At 42.0% G+C, this 24,701-nt stretch overlaps 2 protein-coding genes across 3 annotated transcripts; both read right to left on the reverse strand.

Moving 5' to 3' along the window:
* Window positions 1–354: 354 nt before the first annotated feature.
* On the reverse strand, window positions 355–16,127 carry ccdc71 (coiled-coil domain containing 71). Of its 2 annotated transcripts, none has more exons than XM_041034814.1 (2): window positions 16,022–16,127; window positions 355–4,349 (listed from the first exon to the last, which is right to left on the reverse strand). In XM_041034814.1, the coding sequence occupies exon 2, from the start codon at window positions 4,337–4,339 to the stop codon at window positions 3,263–3,265; it is 1,077 nt and encodes a 358-aa protein (XP_040890748.1). In that variant the 5' UTR covers window positions 4,340–4,349; window positions 16,022–16,127; the 3' UTR covers window positions 355–3,262. The 2 variants fall into 2 exon arrangements, with proteins under 2 accessions (XP_040890748.1, XP_040890749.1); XM_041034815.1 differs by lacking the exon at window positions 16,022–16,127 and adding an exon at window positions 9,155–9,274.
* A 2,342-nt stretch (window positions 16,128–18,469) lies between these two features.
* kctd6a (potassium channel tetramerization domain containing 6a) lies at window positions 18,470–24,585 on the reverse strand. Its single transcript, XM_041035057.1, has 6 exons — window positions 24,454–24,585; window positions 22,453–22,565; window positions 22,087–22,256; window positions 21,214–21,466; window positions 20,608–20,766; window positions 18,470–20,235 (listed from the first exon to the last, which is right to left on the reverse strand). The coding sequence occupies exons 2-6, from the start codon at window positions 22,477–22,479 to the stop codon at window positions 20,125–20,127; spliced, it is 720 nt and encodes a 239-aa protein (XP_040890991.1). The 5' UTR covers window positions 22,480–22,565; window positions 24,454–24,585; the 3' UTR covers window positions 18,470–20,124.
* Between the last annotated feature and the right edge of the window lie 116 nt (window positions 24,586–24,701).

Raw genomic sequence — 24,701 nt, forward strand, 5'->3', positions numbered from 1 at the left:
AATGTAGTGTTAACGTTTTGACTCTTCTCCCACTGTGACTCAGGCTCTTTGTGGAGGCTCCACTCTTTATTTACCTGTTGCAATGATGAATCACAGAATCCATGCTCCATTGATGACAGATTTCTTCTTCCATTCACCACATACGCACTGAAACCTCAAAGTTTTCCTTTCAGTAATTTCCTCAGTGTTCCTCAACGTAGAGCTGTAGGTACAAGAAAATAAGAAAAGCTGCAGCCAAGAAGCTGGAGTCAATGTTTGGTATTTTTGCTGGAAAAAAAGGACATTAAAATGAATCAGTTGTCAAACTAGTTGATTTTTTTTTTTTAATGGTTAATGATTTCAGGTTTACCAACAAGTCATGGCTCTCACAAATAAAAGGCATAGGTTTATTTCCCAGATATTCAACAGCAGTCCACTGACACATGACTTTTGGATTGTTGAGTCTAAAAGAATAAACAGCCTGATCACATGGTGATGAAATTAAACTTTCTCAGCGATAGAGATCGTCAGTACTGGACCTGCTGAAGTGAGTCAACACGTTCTGAAAACTGCACAGACTTTTTTTTTTTTTCAGATCAATTTTATTGAACAAAAAAGTTTTCAAATATCGTAGGAAATACAATATTATACAAGTGTTGCACGAACAAAACTAACAGAAAGAAGATCTACAAAAGGGAATTGCCATTGGGCGTGAACACGACTGCATACAGACAGATCGAAAATGGGGCGCAAGGAAACCAAGACTCTTCCAGAATGTAAAATTCATCGGAACAGAGAGTGGAAATCTGCAAAGCCGACCACCAGACGCTGGTGTGGTGTCAGTTTTCACAGAGGAAGAGTTTTCTAATTCGAGAATAGTGCATGGCCTTCAAAACCGAAAGCACAGATGTCCACACTAAGACTGATTCATTCTGATTCACTTTTTCCACCAAGTGGCCCGTGACAGCATTTAGACCTGAAACAAATGTTTGGAAATCCTTTTTCCTTTTTTACTGTATATCTTTTACGGGTTTTAAAACTCAAGACCTTATTCACAGATCCCATTGTGATTTACTTGTTTTAACTGGACCTCAAGACATCCGGCTGTTAAATTTGTCAATATTTTCCATGTCAAGATCAAGTTACTGGCTTTTTCCAGAGCTCTTATCTGCCAAGGGTTTGATATCAGTTAAAGCTCCAGAAAAAGCTAGCTGAGATTTTTTTTCTGAAACTAGTTTCCAATGCCAAAAACAGACATTAGCCCACAACAATGTATTTATCTCACGAGATGTGGTTTTGCCAAAACATCTGAAACAGATCTTTCAGGGGAATACACAGGAGTTTCTCACAGATGATAACATGAAAATGGATTCAAGCGGTTCCTCACAGTAGAAACCCTTTGGAAAGCACACAAGGTGATTTGGCATGGTCATCCCAACCTGCGGGGGCAGCAGCGCTATCAGTCCCTCAGAGAATAACTCAAAGGAAGTCACTGCTCTTAAACGCTTCACTCTGAACGAATAGAGGAGAAACAGGATGACATCCTTGTGTCAGTCATTCAATTCAGCACCAACACTGCAAAGTTAGCACCTGTAGCACAAAACCAGTGTGGGTTCAAAGAAGTCAAACCAAAGAGAAAATAAAAATATGAATGACTTTCATAATCACAAACAAGTGAGAATCACTGTCACACTCTCAAAGTGCATTTTTGTCAGTTTTAAAGAGAGTCACAACAGTTTGATCACAGCTGATGAGTTCGAGAAACCATAGACTTTGTTGGGCGATTCTCGGTGTCAGCTCAACAGAGCGGAGCGCCAACGAGCTCTGATGGGAGATAAAACTTTGATGCTGAAGTTTCAGATTTAGCTGGTCAGAAAACAAATAGGCCTGCAGCTCAAGTTATTTTTAAATCTGCCAAACAAATGTGTTACATCAGGACTCTGACGTAAATTTTGAGCAGAGTCACACCAGCAGCTGATGGTATTTTTGCAGCCCGAGTGCACGTCTGTTAAACATCTTGAACTTACCAAGGCCACATTATGGAATGGAAGGATTTTCCATAATTTGGAGAATAAACTCATAAACAAAAGATTCTTGTCAAAAAACAGGATTCTGAGATCAAGCTTAATAATGAGAAAACATGAGAAGTCTGTTGAGATTGAAGTCAGAATTCTTCTGAGAATTCTCAATATTTTCCCACAATTAAGATTTAAAGATTAAACTCAGAGATCTTATAACAAAGCCTGATTGCTTTTAAATACTCACCATTTTCTGCAGCTGCTTTCACGGATTCATGTTTTGCCACTGGGAGACATGAGATATTCCCAACAGTCAGTGGACTGCGCTATAAAACCATCTTTTTTTCTCCATGTGTGGATAAACTAAACCAAAGGAACACTTTGTGAAGGACTGTAGTTCAAACAAATCAGCCACTCATCAATCTGTCTGTGTGTGTGCCGTGGGTTCGATTCCCTGCTGTACTTGCTCCCAGAGCCTTCCTGATTTCCAGTGGAAACACAACAAAAATACAAAAAAGGAAGACAAACTAAACACTTTTGTTTTTTTCCCCTCTTTTTGTTTAGTTTATTTGTTTTGCTGGAACCAACCAACCACCACATCTGCTCGTCTGAAGACTCTGGAAACCTTCCTTGCTCATCCACCAGTTCATCTGGCCGGTAAATGGGATTATCCTATCCCAACGCAGGCTTCTTTATCTCCTTCTTTCCAGTGGAAAATGTGGTGCTGCAGAGTGAAAGCTCTGCTTTTAAGCTCTGCAAGTAAAAAATACTTTTTTTTAACAAACGGTGCTATACTTCAATTGATTTATAAATACTCTTTGAACACCTGCAAACCACACCCGGCACCCTTGGTGGAGGGCAGAAAATTCATCTTTGAACTCACAGCCGCAGTGGATATTAAATCCACAAAATCATCAGCAACATCGGCCAACTCAAAGCAGAATGATGGTTGGTTGAAGTATTGTGTAGCGTAGACTAATGCTGACAGTGAAAATGAACCAGCATTTGGCTGATAGTCATTTCCCAGCCTGCTAGGAAAAGCATCACCTAACTTTAAATGCCTTTCAATCCCGAGTGCCTCTGTCAGGAACCAGAACTTCCTGCAGACGGACTCTTAACTTCTCTACCTCCAACACCCAGCAGAGATCACAAAAACCCATGTAGGACATCTGCTATGAACACTGGGGCTCAGCCAGGTAGAGGCTAATGGATGTAAAACACTAACATCTGCTAAAGGACATCGTGTGTGGGTCTGGGGGGAATAGTCACTTGTTCTGGTATCTGAAGTCTCTCAGCACGTGGTTGAGCGGTTGGATCTGAATCACTGGAGACAGATTGACCTGCAGGATCTTCTGCGCTTTTCTCCGGGCCTCAGCCACCGAACGAGAGTCGTCCACCTTTATCACTTTCCATCTAAAACTGTTCTTGTCCTTCCAGCCGTTTCTCTGCCGGGTTGGGGCGTTCAGTTCCTTGGGGCCCCGACCGTCCCGGGGGAAGCCGTTGCTCCTCCAACCGTTGCTGCTCAGCTCTGTGTGAGTCTGTGGAAATGCCCGGCCATTGGAGTTGAAGACGGGTGCAGAATCTCCAATGAGGGCGCCGTCCAGTCGGATGGGGCAGGACAGGCTCTTCTGGCTGAACAAGGCCACAGCTTTGGTGGGCGCCCCACCACCATTCTGAGAAGGCTGCAAAGGTATTCCTGAAAGCATTGGAGGGTACTGCTGCTGTGAAAAGGCAACAGACGGCGCCTCAGAGGATGAACCCCAAGTAGTATGGATCTGGAGTCTGGCCGTGTGGAAGCCCGACAGGCCTTCAATGTTGGTCAATCTGAGACACGGCTGCACCTGCAATGCCTGTGACATCTCTACAGTCCGAGTAGGCGTCCTGCTGCAGACAACGGCGTGATGGTCCACCAGCAGCTCTGGAGGACGGACCCCTTGAATCCTGGGGTTGCTTGTCTCGGAGGTGTTCCAAGATGGGTGTACCTCTCTCTTCTTGGCCAGGGCCCTCCTTCCCCTTCTCTTGGCGGTGGGTCTGACGTGCCTGTTGGGTGGCTTCAGCATGTCTTCAGTCAGCGGTTGGTTTGTGGAGGAGCGGTAGCCGTACACGTCCTTGCTGCGCAGCACGGTGGGCTTGTGGCCCTCCTCGCTTAGCTCCTGCAGGAAGGTGACCAGCTCCTCGGTGCTCGAGAGGTCACGGGACATCGGACTGAGGATCTTCAGAGCATCCAGTAGGACACTGTGCCCCGCTGAAGAGATGCGGGACCAGGAGTGAACCGCCCTCTGCTCCTCATTGGTGAATGCCAATGGCCGGCTGACCATGGGACCTTGCACCGCGTCAGCCATGTTTGTAGTCCTGTTGGAGAAAAAAATAAAGCATTTGGTTAAACTGGATCAATCACAAAAGAACTAAACCCATTTAGCATCATTCAATCCTTGTTATTCACATTTTTTCATTTTACAACCTTATATTGCCACAAGTCCTCTTTCAGCCCCCATTTACAATTTTTCTACTTTTTGTTGTTATAAGTTGTTTTAAAACCACTTACACAACGCCGCATGTTGTTCACACCTGTTCCGAATGCAATATCTGTTCATATCCAAACAAATTTTAAACAAAACTATTCAGGTTCTATTAGATCCCAGCTGGAAAGTGATTTGGAATTTATTGTGAGTTTGAAAAAAAACCCAAAACAGAGAGATAAATATTTATTTTTACATCTATTCACATTAGTGCAGACCCATTCTATATTTGACTTTTGTCTTTTCTGAACATTTCTCTACCATCATGATCATTTCTGCAGGCTGTGGGTGCCGTGACCTTCTGGCCAATGCGCTCTTTACAACTCATTAAATGTGGTCCAGAGACTGAGCTGAGCTCACAGCGAGACGTTATTGATTAAAGTCACCTGGATGTAAACCGTTAACAGGAACGTGCATTGCTGCAGCTGTAAACACACAAGATGGAGGTTTTTATTAGGCAGATTTATGCTCAGGGGAGAAGCTAGTTTATGTTCAGCGGCAGTGTAATCCGACACCCCACAAAGTCAGACGAGCAGACAGTAACACTGTGTGTATAAAGCTTCAAATCTGCTGAGAGAACGACCACAGCTGGCTCATTACTCTGAGCTCATGAGCAGAAGCCACTGCTACCCTCATGCACTTCACCAGCACTTCTACACCTTTATACCCCTTAATCTTAACGAGCCTCGTTAGCTGCCATGGCCACTGGGACCAGTGGGACTGGAGAAACGACGCCCTGGGATCCTCCTCCAGCAGAAAAAGAAGAAAAACCTGGGAGTTCAAGGAGTGTCACAAAAAGGAAACTGCCAAATACTACATTTTATTTTGCAGCACCAGAAACAAAAGGACATAATTTATGAGAAGCAAAGCAATAAAGGAAATTTTGTTGCATTTTGTTGTGCCTTGGCGTGCACAACATTCTGTCTTATTCTCGGCATCTTTCACGGACGTAGCTAGGTTGCTAATTCACCCTACAAACTTCTGACTGGTTGACTGTTTCTCCAACTATAGAAAGAGCCATCAACCATAACACTAAACCTATTTGAAACACTGAACCAAACAGAACTGGGCAGTGGCTCAATGGTCTGGAACCAGGATAGTGCTAAATAAAAGGTCTTCAGGATTCATCTTCTGGGGCCTGCGAACATCTGCACAAACAAGTCTGTCTGACATGTGTCAGTCTGAGCCAGCAGACGGGCATCATTTCAAATTCAAAGCGCCACTCACAACTCAGTAAAACTGCCAAACTAAAGGTTATCACTGTAGCGAACAAAAAAAAGCTATATTTAACAGTTCTGCTATGAATCTTTCTTTTTATACTGGGAGAACTCGTTATATCAAGATGTTTGATGCAGTATATTTTCAGATATTTACCCTGATGGAAACTAATCAGCCCTCATGTGTTAAAGACCAGAAAGTCATCAACACTGTTGTGAAACAGTGAAAACCTACATTCTGGGTGAACTGTCCCATGAGAATACCGACGAACCTGCAGATGCTAATTAGCTGCCAGCTAGAAAACAAAGTCCTCAGCTACACGATCCCAGCATCTGGATGGATGTCAGTAATTTTCCACTTCAGACATGATATAATTTTACAAGCCATGTTCTGTTTACCTTTCATCAAAACTGTAGACAAAGATGAGATGGTGTCTCTATCAGGTAACAAAGTGTTCTGTTTAACCCCCACCCCCCCAAAAAAATATGAGTAATTCATCATTTATTCATTTAACAGTTTAAATGGCAGAGAAGACAACACGGCCGAAAAAAACAGAGCACGTGAAGTTCAACATGTACACATCCAGGCCCAATAATCAGAGGCAGCAACACACAGTAACACTGCTGCTGCCAGACAGCCAGAAGGGCACCCAGACAGACAGGCAGACAGCAGGTTCACATCAGTTCATCTAAAAACTGCAGACCTCTCTCTTTCAGATCCCACCTCCACCTGGTATTAACATGTGATCTGTATCTGGATAATTACATCACGGATCACAGATCTTTGTATTTACACCTGTTATTAATAAGTGTTCTTATCTTCATTCTGCCCACATTGTAACTGGGTCTCGGTATATGTATATTAGAAAGCTGGCAGACTCGTAATCACTCATGATTTGCAGTGTTTTTCATCAGCTAAAAACTATCACAAAAAATATCAGCTCATGACCTCTTTTCTACAACAGAAACAAACAGCAGCCGTTGAAAAAGAAAAATGTGATGATTGCAATTTTTGTCCGTGAATAAAAACTAAGCAATAACGTGAAAGATGGATAACTGAACACATAAATTTAACAATTGCTCCCCTTAATGCAGACTCTTAGGCTGCAGTCAGACCTCTCATTCATTTGAATCGAACCAGGATGTCAATACAGCAGGTGTGCCAACGCTGGGCTCCCGCCAAAAAAAAAAAAATGGAGGGTCATCCAGTAAAAAAGAAAAAAAAAGGTTGAACCTGGATCAATTTGTGCTGCAACTTCACTGATCAACAAACCGCATTTTTCTCTTGTGGCCCCAAATCTTCTCTAAATTAGGCATCAACATTAAATGTCAGAATTATTTAAGATGCAAGATAAATTTTACATTGTCACTCAAAGGTGAAAAAGAAGAATGAAGTATCAAGAGAGGACAGGAGGAGGAGGAGAGGAGGAAGAAAGAGAAGATGAGAAACAGAAGGACGCAGACAAGAAGGAAGAGAAAAAGACAGATAGAGGGAGACAGAGGGGACATTTACTGAAATAATATCCAGACAAAAATCCATGTTGCGACTGCAAACAAGACGACTCCTCATGATTCACCATGACTGGATGACGCTCGCAGGGAGTCTCAACATTTGCAGTTTCCTCACTTGGCAGGCAGTGACAGATGGATGAAGAGGGGGGGGATGGGTGGAGGTTGAGGGCTGGTTGGGTTGCATGTTGGGGGTTCCCGTTTAACAACTATGTGATAGCTTGTATTCATTTCAAAGGGGTCAAATCAGATGTGGGTCTGAATCACCATCCACGTCTGATTTTTTCAGTGACGGAAACAAGTCTGGGGATTGTGTTTATTGGCAGCTGTTTTCCAACTCGGCCAATCAGAGCTAGAACAGAAACATCATCTTCCTATGTAACTAGCTAGCCAGCTACACCCATGTGAAATAGCATCAACAATTAACTGCTCCTACTTAGAAACCACTACCACAGCTTTAAAACAAAATAACCCCCCTCCCAACAAGAAACTGGCTAATATAACAAGGTTTCCAACAGTTCCCCAAGTGAAATTTATTTTGTAAAACTTTTTAAATACCACATGGATACCCCTTTTAATTGGTAAAACCAGTCTAACAATGAAGATATGATGGAAAACTAGTATGTTCAATATGTCCTAGCATTATTTATTAGTAGCCTATTTATCAGACTAACACCTAAGACGAAAACAAATAAAGGTGCAAAGACACTTTGACTTCTTTTGAAGCATATTGTAATTTTTGTTTAAAACTGCATTAACTGATTTGTTCCTACTTGGGGGCAGTGTAACCATAACCCTGATCTACTATCACCTTTTATTGTTTTTATGGTGAGCATTCAATTGCTTATTTATGCATCCAGCGGCATTCATTTGGATTTATGAGTGTAGGTCCAATACTCACTCTTCTTTTATCTCCATTTTTGGTCTCTACCACCTCTTGTGGGAAGTATCTGGCTCTTTTCATGCTAAGTGCTCCACTATGATCACCATCTGGTCTCTGACCATGTCTGCCTGAGCAGACCCACCCCACTAGCCCACAATTTCTCCTACAACATGGAGGTAAACACAGCGCGTGTCCACACTGCAGAAGACGACCTGCGTTTACCACAGGTATACAGACCACACACCTGTCTGAGTTACATACACTGCTGTCACGGACTAGCAGCTTCTCTGTGTGCGTTCGCCTAGCGAATGTGTACCAACAGCTTGTATATGAGGCGTTTAGGTAACATCTGTAAATTGTAGCTACAGAAAATAACATGAATTACTACTTCCCCCCTCTAAACTGCAAGAACCACACTACCCACCACCACAAGAACATTACTGAGGAACCTGGTCTGTAAAAGGAAAAACAAAGGGTCAGTTATTTGGATATGGTTCGGATTTTAAAAAGATCAAATGAAGAGTTCTGTTTACATTTTTGTTATTTGCACAGCTGTGTGTTTTGTTAAGCGGGAGAGGATATCCTGTAACTGAATTCTGTTTTTAATAAGTCTGTTATTGTTGTGGAGAACAACTGAAGGAGCATTCTCAGAGACAAGCTATTTATTTTACACAATTTTTCATTTACATGTTTTGCTTCTGTATATTTTTAAACAGGGAAGGAAACCCTGACTTTGCAATTTATTTTACCCACAGTCTGTTTTAATAAAAATGCTTGTGACATCTCACAAGCAGCTTTGACTTAGAACTTAAAATTTATGTTTATAAAAATTGCAGGTTTTCTTGGCCTGTTAACACTCTAAATTACAATGAGAAACATTATACCTGCTAAAAATTAGCATCTCTGCCTTAGCATTTAGCGATTAAACAGGTGAATTGCAAAGATTAAAAAGCAGAATTATATATTTCTAAGCTAAAGGTGTCATTTTCTGAACATCAGGGAATTTAAATCAATGGCAAAGTTTTTGACCTGAATCCATCACAGAATCCGTCACCACAGAACCACAGCTGGAACAACTGGAGCAACCACTCCACACTGTCCTGACAAAGTAAAACATTTTAACATAAATACAAAATAAAAGCTGTGAACAAATAATTTGACACAAAACAAAAACATTCTTCAAACGTACATCACTACAGCGGTGCCACAGAGTGAAAGAGTTTCGTTTCTCTTGAAGGTTGCCCTCACAGTGGCAATGCAGCTGCTGCCTGCAGCTGCAGCTTTGTGGTTACAGAGCAGTTAATCAGAGCGAGATGACAAACGCCAATGATTGGTCAGTTAGCCGGTGAATAAGGTGAGCTTCATTTGATATGCCAGAGCTGGCACACTACATATAATTGTACAATTCTGTACAATTGTGTGCATAGAATATGTATGTGCATGTATAGATATTTGAGTAACACTTTTCTACAGCAGGAATTTAATAAAGTACATATATTGTGACAGGTTCTTTGTTTGCTTCCACAGTCCTCTGCCTGCTTTGAGTTCCTGAGACCAAATCTGGGCAGTGCTCAGGAGGTTATACTAAATCCAAGCACCAGGTATTAGGAGGGTTTGCAGCAGTGCAGTTGATTTTAACTGGCAGATGTGATTTCATAACACAAAAGGGATGAGTACAACAAACACAAAATATCCACCACAACTGCATCTGATGCACCTCCATCAAAATGTATGTTAGATAACGTTAGCTAACATCTGGGCTACTGCTCAGCCGTGAAAGATCTGGAGCTTCCTCTAAAAATAATGACCTTAAAATATTGCTGTGATGAACCTGAAAGTAAAACTGAGGGATTCTGACTAACCCTATTGTTAGCTGTCTGTCAATTCAGTTCTCGACTGTTATTTGCTAGAACATACCAAGCCCACAGGAACAATAGTGGGCTGTGAGGCTATAGTTAGTACTGTCAAAATGACTTTACCTTAATCAATCATTACAAAAAGAACAACTGTAAAACAATATTTTTTTAACCAAGAGTTTAACCAATACTACTCTTAAAATTATCAATCTAATCTCAACACAGCTAACTCCACAAGGTGTTTAACCGCTCGTGTTACACTTGAATAACCTGCTTTCGTTACGTGCCACGTGTAGACGTTGTCTAATGCTCGTGCTCTGTGAGAAACATGCACGTTTGAGGAAGCCAGAAAAACATTTTGGGTGGAAAATGGAGTGTGCACTTCATTCCGATTTTATTATTTAGCAGGACAGCCTCAGCACTGCTAGTGCTTCTGAACAGCAAAATCCAATTTTTAGAATATATTAATAATACAGAGCTTTTGGCTGAGCACACAGCCCCCTGCTTTAACACTCAGTTTCACAAGAGCTTAAAAAAACTTAAAAGGCCAAATCTTGCCTCTTTACCCTTTAGTGGAAGTGGGCTAAGCTTACTGCACGGCTGAGCACCTGCACACATAGTGAAGGCAGTAGGTACTATACACTGACATAATCTAAGTCAAACCCTGATACGTGAACCAATACCACCATCTAACAAACTGTTTACTTCAGTGTAAGTATATAATTGTTTGTTCCAGATGTCACTGTTGTAACCCATTTGTTTGGATGTTTAAGAGCTCTGTATGGAAGGTCAGAGTCAGGTGCTGAGCAGTCCCGACTTGCCACAAAGCTTCTCAAACAAATTTTGTGACAACAAAAAACAAGAGAACAGTGTTTGACCACGGGTGGGAGTAGCGCAGTATGCGGCATTACTGTGGAATGAACAGACAGACTAATGACAGCAGCAGCTGTGATGTCTCCTGGCTGGCAGTTTTACCAGGTGTATGAAAGAGATGTAAAAGAAAAAAAACCTCTGTTTGCTCGTCTGATCATTCAAGCTGCTCTGTGATCATTTAGAGGCAGCAGGAGAGACCTGTTCTGAATTTGGATGGGGATAGAAACGACAGCTGAAATTAATGGAATATAGCAAAATGTCATGAGTCACTTTTGAAGTGAGTCCAGAAGAATTTGGAATATTAAAACATAAGATTGGTGATATTTTATGTTCTTATTGTCGACAAACTGGATGAAAAACAATGAACTGATCCTAGTAACAAGCATTGTCTTTATTTTTATTCAAAGGGTGATTTATTGTTGTCCATTGTTGTCCAGTAATGAATAAAAACACATCAATGAACCAAACTAACACTGGCTGGCATCTAGCTTTTCACTCAGTCTTAAATAAAAACAAAAGCACTATTTCCTCCTATTTGATTAACGAGAACAAAACTACAGAACCCAGATGTTTTAGGTAACTACTGAGGCTTTTCTTGACAGCATAAGATTGAGCATAATGTAAATTCTCTGGTCCAGGGTTTGACTTGCATTAACAAATTGTAAATGTTCAACGCCGTAGGAATTGGTTGCAAGACTAAATTTGAACAGGTAGCGCAACTGGTTGCACCCTTAGCAGCTAACATTGGAAAATCCGTAGAACATATGTGTTCCCGCCCAGGTAGATAAAATCACTCAGTCAAAACTGGCAAACACCGGTGAACACCATGACTCGTTAGAACTCAACTGATAAATTGGCTCAGTACTGGCTTATTATGGTGGCTTCAGAAAGAGTTCGGACCTCTTTGTTAGTTGCAGACTTTATTGTGTTGTGGATTTAATTTTCAGTGAATGAAAATGCTACTTTCCCCCCATCAGCCTACACTCAATAACCAATAACAACAAAATGAGAACATGTTTAGATTTTTGCAATTTTATTAAAAATCAAAAATTGCAATCTCTCATTTACGAAAGTATTCAGACGCTTCTCGGTGGCACTCCAGACTGTGGTCAGGTGTTTCCTCTGTGCTTTATCCTTAAAATGCATTTAGACCTTGATTGGAGACCACGTGAGGCAAACTGAACTGATTGGACATAGAAATGCACACCTGCGTACATGAGGTCCCACAATTCATACTGCATGTCAACAAAAACTGAGCCATGAAACCCTAGGAAAACTGTGTCATTGCATAGATCGGGACAAGAGCAGAAACCCATTTCTACAGCTCTGAGTGTTCCCAGGAGCAGTGGTCTCAATAAATGTGACATGGAATCACCAGGACTCTTCCTGGAATTGGCTGTCAGGCAAAACTGAATAACTGGGCGAGAAGGGCCCTGGTCAGGGAGATGACCAAGAGCCCAACAGCCTAAGAGGTGGGAGAGCCTGCCAGACGGAGAACCACTGCAACAGCAGTATGCGCCAATAAGGCCGGTGTGATAAAGACAGGAGTCCCTTCATTAGTTGCAGACTTTATTGTGTTGTAGATTTAATTTGAAATGAATGAAAATGCCATTTTCCCCATTGGTCTACAATCAATAACCGATTACAGCAAAATGAAAAGGTTTAGATTTTTGAAACTGTATTGTAATTATAGTCTTTTATAGACCTTGCACTGAATAAACTTTGCTTGGGGGGGGGCTTCTCAACAGGAGGAACAGGAAGACTGGTCAGAACTGAGAGTAGAATGAATGCAGCCAAACACAGAGAGGTCCTTGAACGTGACCTGGGATTGGGGGGGGGTTCACCTTTCAGCGCAACAATGACCCAAATAACACAGCCAAGACAGTGCTGGAGTGGCTTTGGAACAAGTCTCTGGCTGTCTTTGAGTGGCCAAGCCAAAGCTCAGACCCAAAGCCCATAGAACATCTGTGGAGAGACATGAACTTGGGACTTCACAGACACTTCCCATCCAATCTGGTGTACCTTGAGAGGATCAGCCATGAAGAATGGTATAAACTGCCCAAATCCAGGTGTGCAGAGCTTGTAGAGATTTAAACCTTCTTAGCTACTTATTTAAAATGGCAATAGTGTCTATTTACAATTAAATCTACAGGACAGTTGTGCAAAAGGTAAAGGGATCTAAATACTTTTTGAGGCCTCTATATATCAGTATCAGTGTATATGTGGGATAATAGGTAAAAAGAAACTGAGTTTTTTTTTAAAACTCCCATGTATCCATATTAACCTCAAAAATTCAGTAGATGTTTGAAAACATGGGAAACAAGCAGTGAAGGCTCGTCTCTCGTGTGAATGGCCTTTATTTCAAATAAAGGCCATTATTGGAAAATTTCCATTATTAACAGAAGCACAGTTTTAATAAATTAGGTTATGATAACATAATAACGAGATGAATAAACAACATTGTTAATTTCCCGTTAATCAACTGTAATCTGATCCACATTATCACAAACTCATATACTGTCCTGGTTGAAGCAACAACGAAAAGGCTGAGTCACTGGAAATTGAATCTAGATTACAGAAAAAAAGCTGTGTGTGAAATCACTCCCTTGTTCAATCACTCACTACTCCCTATTAGTGCTGGCCCAACGCGAATGGAGGAGTACTTTCTACTGGCATTTTTGCGAGTATACACTGGTACGTACTGTCTCCAGGAAACAGCCATATGACCACACTGTAAGTCCAACGCTGACAGCAGCTCTCGCCTTTTACATCAACAACCCAAAACTCTGTTTAAAACTCACTTGAGTACTGTGTAGCAAAGTTTAGCTTTAAGCAGGTAGCGACTGACTGACACATTTTCCCCCCAGGGGAATGCCAAGATGTGCTGAAGAATGCCAACGAGTCTATTATATAGAGACATTTCGACTTTAGCAGAAAGTACCATATATGCTATGGACAATTTTTTTCATACACACTCAACTGTGTGCATTGAGTGACTTTTTAAATGGTGGGCTCTTGATTTGGCATCAGAAATAAATGTATGATGTCATTTTTTTGCTAGCGGTTATCAGGCTTGCTAATGCTCACGTTACCAGCAGGGTGACGTAACAGGTCTTGGACTCTCGCCAATTACGTCATGGCTTGGTGGACGGGGAGCGGTTTTTACACACAGTAAGTGTTTCTTTGGGGAGAAAACCTTAGTCAACAACATATGCCAACAAGAATCTATGTGATTATGCGTACAGCTAAAAGGCTGAAAACTTGTAGTGAGGGTGGCTGTATAACACGTCATGGCACTATAGATGAAAAATATGGCTAACGCTGGCATATTTACAGCAAAGTTTGTAAATGTGCACAGTCCCTGTTAACTAAGGCAATAAATTAATAAAAAACCTTGGTGCCTACATACAGTTAGCATCCTCACCAGCTGATAGTCCATGCAGAAGACTGAAATATAGACAAAGCACTGCATGGTAGCTCATTTGTTGTACTATTATGGAAGATGTAAGACTTCTGACCAGGTATGCCTGAGATCAGTGGCTTACATTACGGTAGATCAACACATCATTAATCCAAAGCTTGACAGGTAGGCTGTGCCTAGTTACGTTACAATGATTGGAAGGTCCCTGTCCGGGTGAAGGGTTTAGCGAACAGTCAGTCTGGTCTGGGAAAACACATAGGCTTTCACACATGTACTGCAACCCTGAACTTGCCCGAATCGGGCAATAAGGGAAAGAATGCAAACAGGATGGAGGGTAATTTACACAAAGATACTTACAAAAATGTCTAACTGGAGAGAAGACAAAATTTTGGAACTTCTGTTGGTAAGGGCCAGTGCCAAAATCGTTAGACAAATTCAAGGAACGGCAAGAGAATCTGTTCTTTATGGTGTAAACAAAGCACTGTGATTTTCGCGGTGTGCTTTTTGTGTCATGTCCTGCTTCCTGCATGCTCTATCCAGGCGCCACACCTAAACAAAACTGAGTACTTCCAGTAGGTGAGGACGCATCTGACATGGACAATCGCCTGTTATTGCTACATGTGTAAAAGGGGAACCCCAGACAATGTCCAGACCATGATCTGTGGACACTGGCTGGGGTTGATCTGGGAAAACAACTAAAGAGGGAGTTCAATAAACACTTTCCCATGTGACCGAGATGGCTGCAGGCTAAGGGTCATGGTTTGAGCAAGTTGAGGAGTTGGGGGTAGTCTCTGACAATGGCAGGACGCTGTAGAAGTTTTAAGACACCAGAGAAAAGGCTGTTCTTTTGAGATGCCCCAAAGAACACGTTTAGTTTTTTTCAAGAAGACAGATGAAATAAACGCTGAATGAGAGATTGCGAGGAGTTAAAGAAGTTAGTGGAACAGAGGCTGGCCCGTGATGCAGCGCCATCACTTCGGCACTCTGAGTTAACAGCATCCTTTCCCTGTCAAAGTTCAGCAAAATTGAAATCAATTTAAAAAATCTGTCCGCATTTCCAACATGGGAATCCAGCGATCGCAACGGCTCCATTGAGATGAAGTGATTTCACCGTGTTAAATGCTGTGACAGGGCTTAAACAGATCCCATGCACCCTTTGAAACCAGTGGTGCAAGATTACAGGTCAAAACAAACCTAACAAAACAGGCTACCTAACATGTTTACTTAATTGTAAAAGAACAAAGAAACGAATCATGGCGTCAACCCACTAAAAAATTATATAAAAAATGTTAACAAAAAGAAGGCTAGCCAATGAGGGTTACGCTTTAATACCTGCGCAAACCTAATTCGTTCTATGGCTCTCGAGCGCCCCCTTTACGACCGCGCCAATGAGACTCAGTTTAATTCAAAGAACACTGCTACCCAACACTATTAAACTGCTGCAAAACACACACACATTCATTCATCCATCCGCATAGCGACTCATTTACAACTTTCAGTGGTTTGGTGAAAGACGTCGCCATTTTTCACACGGACTTGTGAACTGCCAGCGACAAGCTTTGCTCGCCAAACACTCTCCCAGCAACCTTTCCTCTGTCTCAGCAGCTACTAGTTGTTGAGGCTCCCTCAGCCCCCCCCCTGGCCGCCCTGGCCCTCAGCCTCAGCTCCTCAGACGTTACCCGACGCATTTACTGAGTCGGAAACGCAAAGGGTACCGACACAAATGAAACGAAAAAGCGGAATTACCTTTTAACGGTGCTGCCTTGACATCGTCCGATCGCCGCTGCGCCGACGCTCCACGGTAAAATGGCTGCAACAACAGCGCTACAGAAGCTAGACCAAAGAGGAGAGGCGGAGGCTGCCGGGGAGAGAGCAGAGGGGGCGGGCACTGTTCACTCCGCCGAGGGGTGGGGGTGGGGGTGGGGAACGGGCACAAGTGACTGAAAAATAATTTTTGAGGTTTAAAAGACAAAAAACAAACAGACATATTTTTACGAGGGAAACACAAACAACAAAATTCTGAGAAAGCCAAACAACAGCTCTGTGTTTCACAGCACAGTGAACGAACACTGGCTCTCCCAAAGACAAAACCTGGCTGCGTTGTGACGTCACGACGAGGCGTGGTTTATGACTATTTTTGTGTTTGTGGCTGAAACTTAGCATTAGCTACCAGCTAACTAATCAATCCGGTGACCCAAAAGACTGTAATTTATGTATTGGTGCCATTTATTTATTTATTTTTTTTTATTGTAATTGCAATACAAGTTGTATAATAAAGCCGATTTTATGTTTCTACTCATGAGAAAGGGACATACGTGCTTGGGAAATTAAGTTTTCAACTCAGAGTGAATTGCTGAAATAAAATCAATGTGGATTTTTCACACACACACGCACACGTGTGTAGCAATGTGCGGGTTGTTTGTAGTGATGAACCTACAGAGAATTGTCATCTGAACCTGCAGCTTCTTTCGGCTTATAAGTTTCAGCTCCAGAGTACTTTGCTGTCTGGTCTGCAACTTTACTGTGCTGGATCACTCCCTCCGTTCCCATAGTGTCATTTCAGCCACACCAGGCAGCTGTTTTCAGAGAAAAATCTCCAAAAACTCACTGTACACTACATACTCATCTGTACCTGCTGGATATAATAGAACATTTAGCAGCTAAAGAGCCTGTCAGGAGTGTTGGTGTCAGCACAGGCAGAGAGGACCCAAACACAGACACACAAAACAGGCTGATGCAGTGAATTAGCTTTTAATCAATGAAATGAGGCTCACAGGCAGAGGAGATGACAAGCTGGCACTCAGGAACACAGGCAGGCAGAGGCAAAAGTAGAAATAAACACAGGTAGTCCAAACACAGGAAGGAAAACCTCAAGGAAAAACTCAGGAACTTGAGCAGATAAATTGACAAGGAACAAAGAGGTGACCAGATTGGTTGAGCTACAGTGAATGAGGTGACTGGGGGGAAGGGGGAGCTCAGGTGACTGCAGGGCTGATGATAAGCGGACATAGGTGTTTGGATGGGCGGGGCAGACAGGTGAATGAGGATAGGGAAGAAAAACTGAGGACATCTGGTGGGTAACTAGAGGATGGCAGATTTGGAGAGTTGACGGGAGAAACATGGCTTTGGGGCACATGGGGGCAGATCATGACAGAGCCAGATATCTCCATCTTGTTGGCAGAGATTGAATTTTTTATATTTGTTGAGGACACAAATACAAGTCCGAATGAATGATAATCTTCCTCTGTTACCACTGGATTTGTAAATAATTAGCTGATTTCTAACAAGCTCAAAATAACAAAAAGTGGTATGTAAATGTGTTGTAGTGTTCTCTTCAAAAGCTATCAATAAAATCTTCACCTGAGCCGTGTAGATCATTTATAATTTTCTCAAGTTTTGTTTCTAATGTTTGGTGGATTACGGTCTCTCTGTTTTTACGGTATACTGTGACATGCAGCTGCTTGAACCTCCCATGCTCAGCAGGTGAAGCTCTTCATTGGCAGGTGAAAACAAGCATCTGATTCTACTATATGTGGCAGAAGCTGGACTTGTTTGCCTATAACTCCCTCAGGTCTACAACATGTCAAGCTCATGACATTCTTGCTTTTTATTACTGGGTAGGTTATGCAGGCAGGAACATGTGGTGGGTGTAATGGCTGCTTGCCTGCAAAGTTTGTGTGTACAGATACCAGAATATCTTCAGATTTTGCACAACTGAACTGACTCTAAAGGAAGTCACTGTCGTACTATTTAGCTGTAGTGGATCATGCAAAGGGCAAGGTTCAGCATCTTCAGGTCTCTCCACAGATGTTTTGTGGGCTTTGAGTCTGTCTTTGGCTGGGCCACTCAAGGACAGAGATTTGTCCCAAAGCTATTCCAGCATTGTCTTGGTCATTGTGCTAAAAGGTGAACCGTTGCCCCAGTCTCAGGTCATGTGGACTCTGGAGCAGGTTTTCTTCAAGGACCCCTGTGTTTGGCTGCATTCATTCTTCTCTCAGTCCTGACCAGTTTTCCCGTCCCTGCTGTTAAGAACCCCCCCCCCCCCCCCCCCCCCCCCCCTCCCCGAGGCTTCAGGTGGCCTCCAATCAAGGTCTATAGAAGACCTTTTTGTCAGTTATGCAGATATGATGTATTATAAATAAGTGTCTTGCAGAGTCGCAGCCTTTTTTTTTTTAAACATTATTTTTTGGGATGATGAAGGTATGTGGTCTGCATCTTACCAAGCTTTTTGGCCAAAAATACAACTGCTTCAAAGAAACACAAGGGTCTGCATTGATGGAGATGTGGTGCTTTAGGAACCAGATTTCTGAAACACAAGATCACAGGGACAATCCTTTTAGCCTCCATCACCACACTCATGGGTAAAAATATGCCGTAATCTACCAGGAATGTGTGCTAACATGGTTTTCATTGGTGAATAATCTTGCCAGATGTAGTCACGGCAAAAGCTGACGCCCATGTGCTGGGGCCTCTCTGTTAGGATCATTGCTGTGTCAACACAGTGATCCCATTTCACACAGTTCTGATTTAAGTTTTAGTCCCTCCTGGGGAAATTTACTTTTACCCACACCAATTGTGCTTGGTCGAGGAGTTGAACCGGCAGCCCTCCGGTCTCCAGACAGTCCAACGCCACACTCTTAACTTGCTGCAGGTTGTGAATGTTGGGGTGTCAGTATGGCACCTCCATAAGGCAGCCATTTGATTACCTTCAAGATTGTTAGTGTAACCACCCACTGTTGTGCTGGTACATTTGAATTCCAGGTCTAGGTCAGGCCCCAGTCATACTGAAAAATATGTAACCACACAGATTTTAGTCCAAAGTTTTTACTCTGTGGGTATGACAAGTTAATGTAATGACCATAGACCAGAGGAGGAATGGCTGCAAAAACAAAACAGGACCTTGTCTGTACAATCAGGCAGCTGACTGTACAGCAGACATTACCATAGTTTGCATTCATTTAACTGAACCTAAAACTTTTTTACTACAAAAGCATATTCACTGTTTGTGAGTTGATAACTCTACAGCTGCATTCAGACCAACAACAGAGCTGAATCACAATGCAGTACCTCCTTGTTCAGTGAGGAGGAAGTGTAGACAGCTCACACATGCTGAAGACTCACACCAGCTTCAAATAAACTTTTCAATATATTTTCACACAAAAAAGCAGGAATGATTACAGCAAGAAAAAACAGTTTCAGTGTTCATATGGGCACCTGAATACTTCATCTGCTTCTGTGAGCATGGTGGCCACCGGAGAACTGAGGTTGAGTAGAAAAAAAAATATCTGAGATCATAATTTTTCAGACTTTAATTTGGAGTTAATACTCCTTCCTTGTTGTCGTCGTATAACAAATCTGTGATACTGCTGATATGCCACATATACAGCTACCATACACTGTGTGGCCAAAAGTATGTGGCCAACTGAACATTGCATCTAGGGCCAGTCAAGTTCTTCCACAACAAACTGGGAAAACCATTTCTTTATGGGCCTGGCTTTGTGCTAGGGGCGCAATGTCCTGCTCAGAACTGTTGGTACAAAGTTGGAAGAACATTATTGTCTAAAATATTATTGTATTGGAGGGCTGTCCACATATTTTTTGGCCACATAACATATACAATAAAGCAATGGTAATATGTGCTAAAGGCTCATGATAATGTACCACATTAGCTTTCTAGGAACCTGGCCTTGTGCCTCTCTGGGAGTAGACTGAGGAAATGCTTCAAAAACACATATCATGCGAAACGTTAACACATCACATCGTAACCACCACCAACAAGTGTCTGTCTGTCTGCAGACACTCCAATAACATCTGCCTTCTGCCAGTAAGTCCGTCCTTCAGTGCATTCGTCACTCGTTAACTTTGCGTGCTCGCCGGCAGAACGTCCAGTTATGTTCCACTGTGTTCTCGTTGGCTCGTTCACTCATGTGGTGAACACGCGTGTTGCGTATTGTGAAACCCTAGAAAATAACAAGATAGACAACCTGAGTCATCTTGCTACACACATGTAATTTTGCCATTAGTCATGATTTTAAAAAGCCCTGTACATAAAAAACACAGACAACCAATTCACAGTGACTGTTCTGAATTAAATTTAAATAAACAGTTTAATGTTGACCACAAGCTAAAAGTCAGCCTGCAGAATTTAGCTGTGATCTTATTTCCTGGTGTCAATGTAAATGTGTGGACTGTGGGTGTCTCTAAGTGCACTTCCTATTTTATTATTTTTTTGGGTTCATGTAGGTTCATATACTTTGCAGCAGCCTGGTGTTGGTTGCACATGATTTAATAAGAGTAAACATAGTGGACAAAGTGAGATAAAAGCCACATACAGCTTTGGAGATGAAGTCGAGCAGGTGGACGCGCAGGCTGACTTCCTGTTGGTGGTCACATGGTCCAAAGGTGAAGGACACCTGGTAGTCTCTAGTGTCCATCATGTGTTTGTTCCACTTTGTGAAACTGCTAGAGATGGACTCCAACACTGCATGGACCTAAAGAGAGAGAGAGAGAGAGAGAGAGAGAGAGAGAGAGAGAGAGAGAGAGAGACAACTTGTTTAAAATGTATTTTACTGCTTTTTAATAATGGCTTTGTTTTTATTTGCCTTGCTGTTCTTAATGTGTTCAAATGCATCTTACTTTTTTGGTATCCTGTATTACAGTATTTTATAAAATTATATACAATTGCTTGTACTCAGTTTTCATTTAAAAATGATATTTCAATCACCATGGGACTTGCGTATTCTAATAAAGGTTATATACTTATTATACTGATTATTACTGTTAGCATACCACTTGCCACACTTGTAATATGTAATATCTGTGACATTTACTGAACATAATCTATGACACCAAAAACATGTATGTATTATACATGTTCATGTCAATTTAAGTCTAAAATACAAATGTCATGACCTGTGACTAGACCTGTGCCCACTGACCTTGGTGGTGATGGTGAGCTGGGTGATGATGACTGCGACGGGGTTGGAGTACTTAGACAGCTTCCTGGTGCTGGACAACTCCACCACCTCCTCATAGGTGTCGGTGGGGTAGGGCAGTACAGGCTTGGGGTCTCCCAGGCACTGGATCAGGGGCTCGATCTGATAGAAGTCAGCCTCCTTCCTGAGCAGCTCCGTCTCCTTGAAGTCACATGGCAGCGTCAGCTCTGACGTCCGCAGGAAGTTGAGGATGTAGCTGAAACAGCAGAAACAGAGACAATATCTGTCCAGACCGCTGAGCTGACGATTCCGTAAAACTCTGAGCTGTGGACAGGACGGGGGAGAGCTGCCGCGCATTCACACTGAGACCAACTCCATCAGAGTGGAAACAAATTTGTTAAAGTTTTTCTGAAATTTGATTTTGATTCAACCTTGTATTAAAGTGTTATTCTGCATCTTTTATTGTCAACAAATCCTGTTAAATGACCAAAACAAACAACCTCTTTCTTACCGTGTCTGTGGCTCTCAGCACCAAGCCATCTGGTTCCAACCAAAGACATAAATGTTTATAAACAACTCAAAAATATACAGTTTTAATTTTTAAAAAGGAGGAGCTGAGTTATTTTCAGCTGATAAGTAGACATTTTTGTATTCTAGTGAGTATTAAGAGTAGCAGAACAGTGTATGTGGGTCTGAGCCAAAATTACAAATTGAATGTTAGTATGATAACACGCGAACACTTTAACATTTACAGTGTCAGAGTATAAACACGAGACTACAGCGTTTACTGCACAGTAAATGTGATTTATCCAACCAGCTAGCTGCAGATTTTACTTTTCAAAAATGGATAATCCCACCACACAAACGCAAACTCACCGAAACAGCGGGCCGTCGCGGTCAATGAAGTAGTTTCCATGTGCGTCCCTCACAGTGGGGAGGTCTCCTCTAAACATGGCTCCCAGCATGGAGTCTGGATAACGCTGGAGCGTAGACAGAGACGTGCTGTAAACGCAGCCACCCACGTTCAGAGTCACTGGCTCCCCCATCTGGACAGAGCAGGAACAGCAGTTAAGAGACAACACTGAAGGTCTTTCTCAAGGGTTTGTTACTGTATAACAAAAAAATTGATCGCTGAAAAATACCTATCAAGTAAAGGCAAAACTGCCAAAAATAAAGGAACCCCCCCCCCCCCAAAAAAAATCAATCAATCAATCAATATCTCCCACAAACACACACACACACCATGTGACCCAGGTCTCCATTCTCCATCTGCAGCCCTGGGACGGCTGACAGTCTGTGTCGTTTCTCTTCAGGTCAAACTGTTGAGAAGATCATTTCTGTGTTTCCACCAACACCTGCAAAAAGAGGATGAACACTTGTGAGATGGTTGCCATGGAGATAAGCAGCCAGCTGATGCAGCAGCGTTGCCACGGCCCAGACATCATCTGGGTGATTAGTCTTGCGTCCTTGATGTGTCCACACGCTGCCAGCCAGTGAGAAACAGGAGGAAGAGCTGTGGACCTCGTTTCTCGAATCTCAGAAACAAAGGCAGAGTCAAAACAGATGAGCGAACCTCCTGTGGCTGATTAATGAAACTCACACAGCTTTTTAATCAGCTGTAGCTCAAACGTGCATCAGCTGTGTGTTCAAAAGCTGTGAATCTCTAGGCATTTGTCAGTTTCAATTTTAATTCAGCATGCTGCAAACTGAGAACAAAACATATTCTTGATTTGTTGACAGTTTCTAAAAAGAAGGGTCAAAGTTAATTGCAGCAGAACCAGACACATTGTTTTTTAGGACTTTTTCCATTATCGATTCATCTGCCAATCATTTTCTTGATTAATTAATTAAGTCTTGTATATGAAATGTCTGAAAAAATCTGAAAAAAATGGCATTCACAATTTCTCAGAGCCCACGGTGATGTTTTAAGTCAGATTATTTTGCCCAAAGATTTTAAATTTACTGTCACATGTGACAAAGAAAAAGCAGATCCTGCCTTTTGGCTTAAAAAATGACTAAAACGGTTATTTCATGATCAAAACAGCTGCAGATTCATTTTCTCAATAATGGAGTAATTATAGCTATAATCAGCTAATTATAGCCTGTTTCCATGCATTTGTCTTCCTTGTTAAAACCTGGCACCTGGTGAGCCATTCAGGTCTGTTAAGCCAGATTAAGGTGTTATCTTATTGCAGATATGTATATTGGTATCAGTGTGTATATGTCACCCAATAAATAGCAAGAAATTAGAGAACAGAAAGACCCACACAATGCTGACTTAAGTGACATCACTTGCATATTTTGACGCCTTACAGCCGTATGACCTGTTTTATGACATTTTGAGGTCATACTAAGATATGACTTTTTTTGACATACTTCGACGTCTTATGGCCATATGACATTTTGAGGTCACACTAAGATATGACTTTTTTTGGCATATTTTGAAGCCTTACGGCCGTATGACATTTTTCCTGACATTTTGAGGTCTTACTAAAATATGACTTTTTTTGACATATTTTGAAGCCTTACGGCCGTATGACATTTTTCCTGACATTTTGAGGTCATACTAAAATATGACTTTTTTGACATATTTTGAAGCCTTACGGCTGCATGACGTGTTTTTTTTTTTTTTTTTTTTGACATTTTGAGGTCATAAAACCATCTATCCCATCCCTATCTGTGCCATATTTCACGTGACACTGAGTGCCACACAACCCTAAGGCCAAATATGTGCCAAATTCGTGTTATAATTAATCTTAATTTTTTTTTTTTTTTAAAGTTCACGAAATAAGAAGAATCAGTGCATCAGTATTTCACGAAAGGGATCATCTCTTTAACGTCTGACTGCCGCAGGGGGTTGCCTTCTTTTCACCTCAAAATTTGCACAAACTTTTGCACACAGCTGCAGCCTTGTACAGTCCAAAGCGACATAACACAGGTGACTGTGGAGCATTTCATGTTCAGCTCCGTCAGCTGATTTCACTGAGGCTGTAGTTTGTAGTGGTGCTGCGCTACACCGCGTCGCACTGTGGAAACGTTAACACTGGATCCATTAAAGGGGCACACCAGAAGCAGCTGAGTGTGATGATAAACTGCTGCTGAGCGTGATGATTAGCTAAACGCCGCTAATCCGTTTCTCTCCGTCCGTCACTGACAGCAGCTAGTTAGCTTGTTAGCATGATGTGTGAGAGAAGGAGACGATACATCGTCACTTGGTTAAATTAAATTTTATAAAAATCTCACCTATGACTGCTCCATCGCTGCCGCTGACTGATGCTTTAACACCACACAGATGAAAGACCCTTGCTGACCTCTTCCTCGACATCCATGATTTTCACCGCTGTCGAATTAAACAGCGGGCAAGAGGCAGCTTCCCGGAAGTGCTTTCAAAATAAGAGATGTTCTGAGGATTTAAAAAGTAAAATTAGATCTACTCAGAAAAAGTGGAAAGGATTTTTAAATTACTGAGGTCAGAAGTGCGCACACCCCCT

This window comes from Toxotes jaculatrix, chromosome 3 (assembly GCF_017976425.1).
Source record: "Toxotes jaculatrix isolate fToxJac2 chromosome 3, fToxJac2.pri, whole genome shotgun sequence".
Classification (NCBI taxonomy): domain Eukaryota; kingdom Metazoa; phylum Chordata; class Actinopteri; family Toxotidae; genus Toxotes; species Toxotes jaculatrix.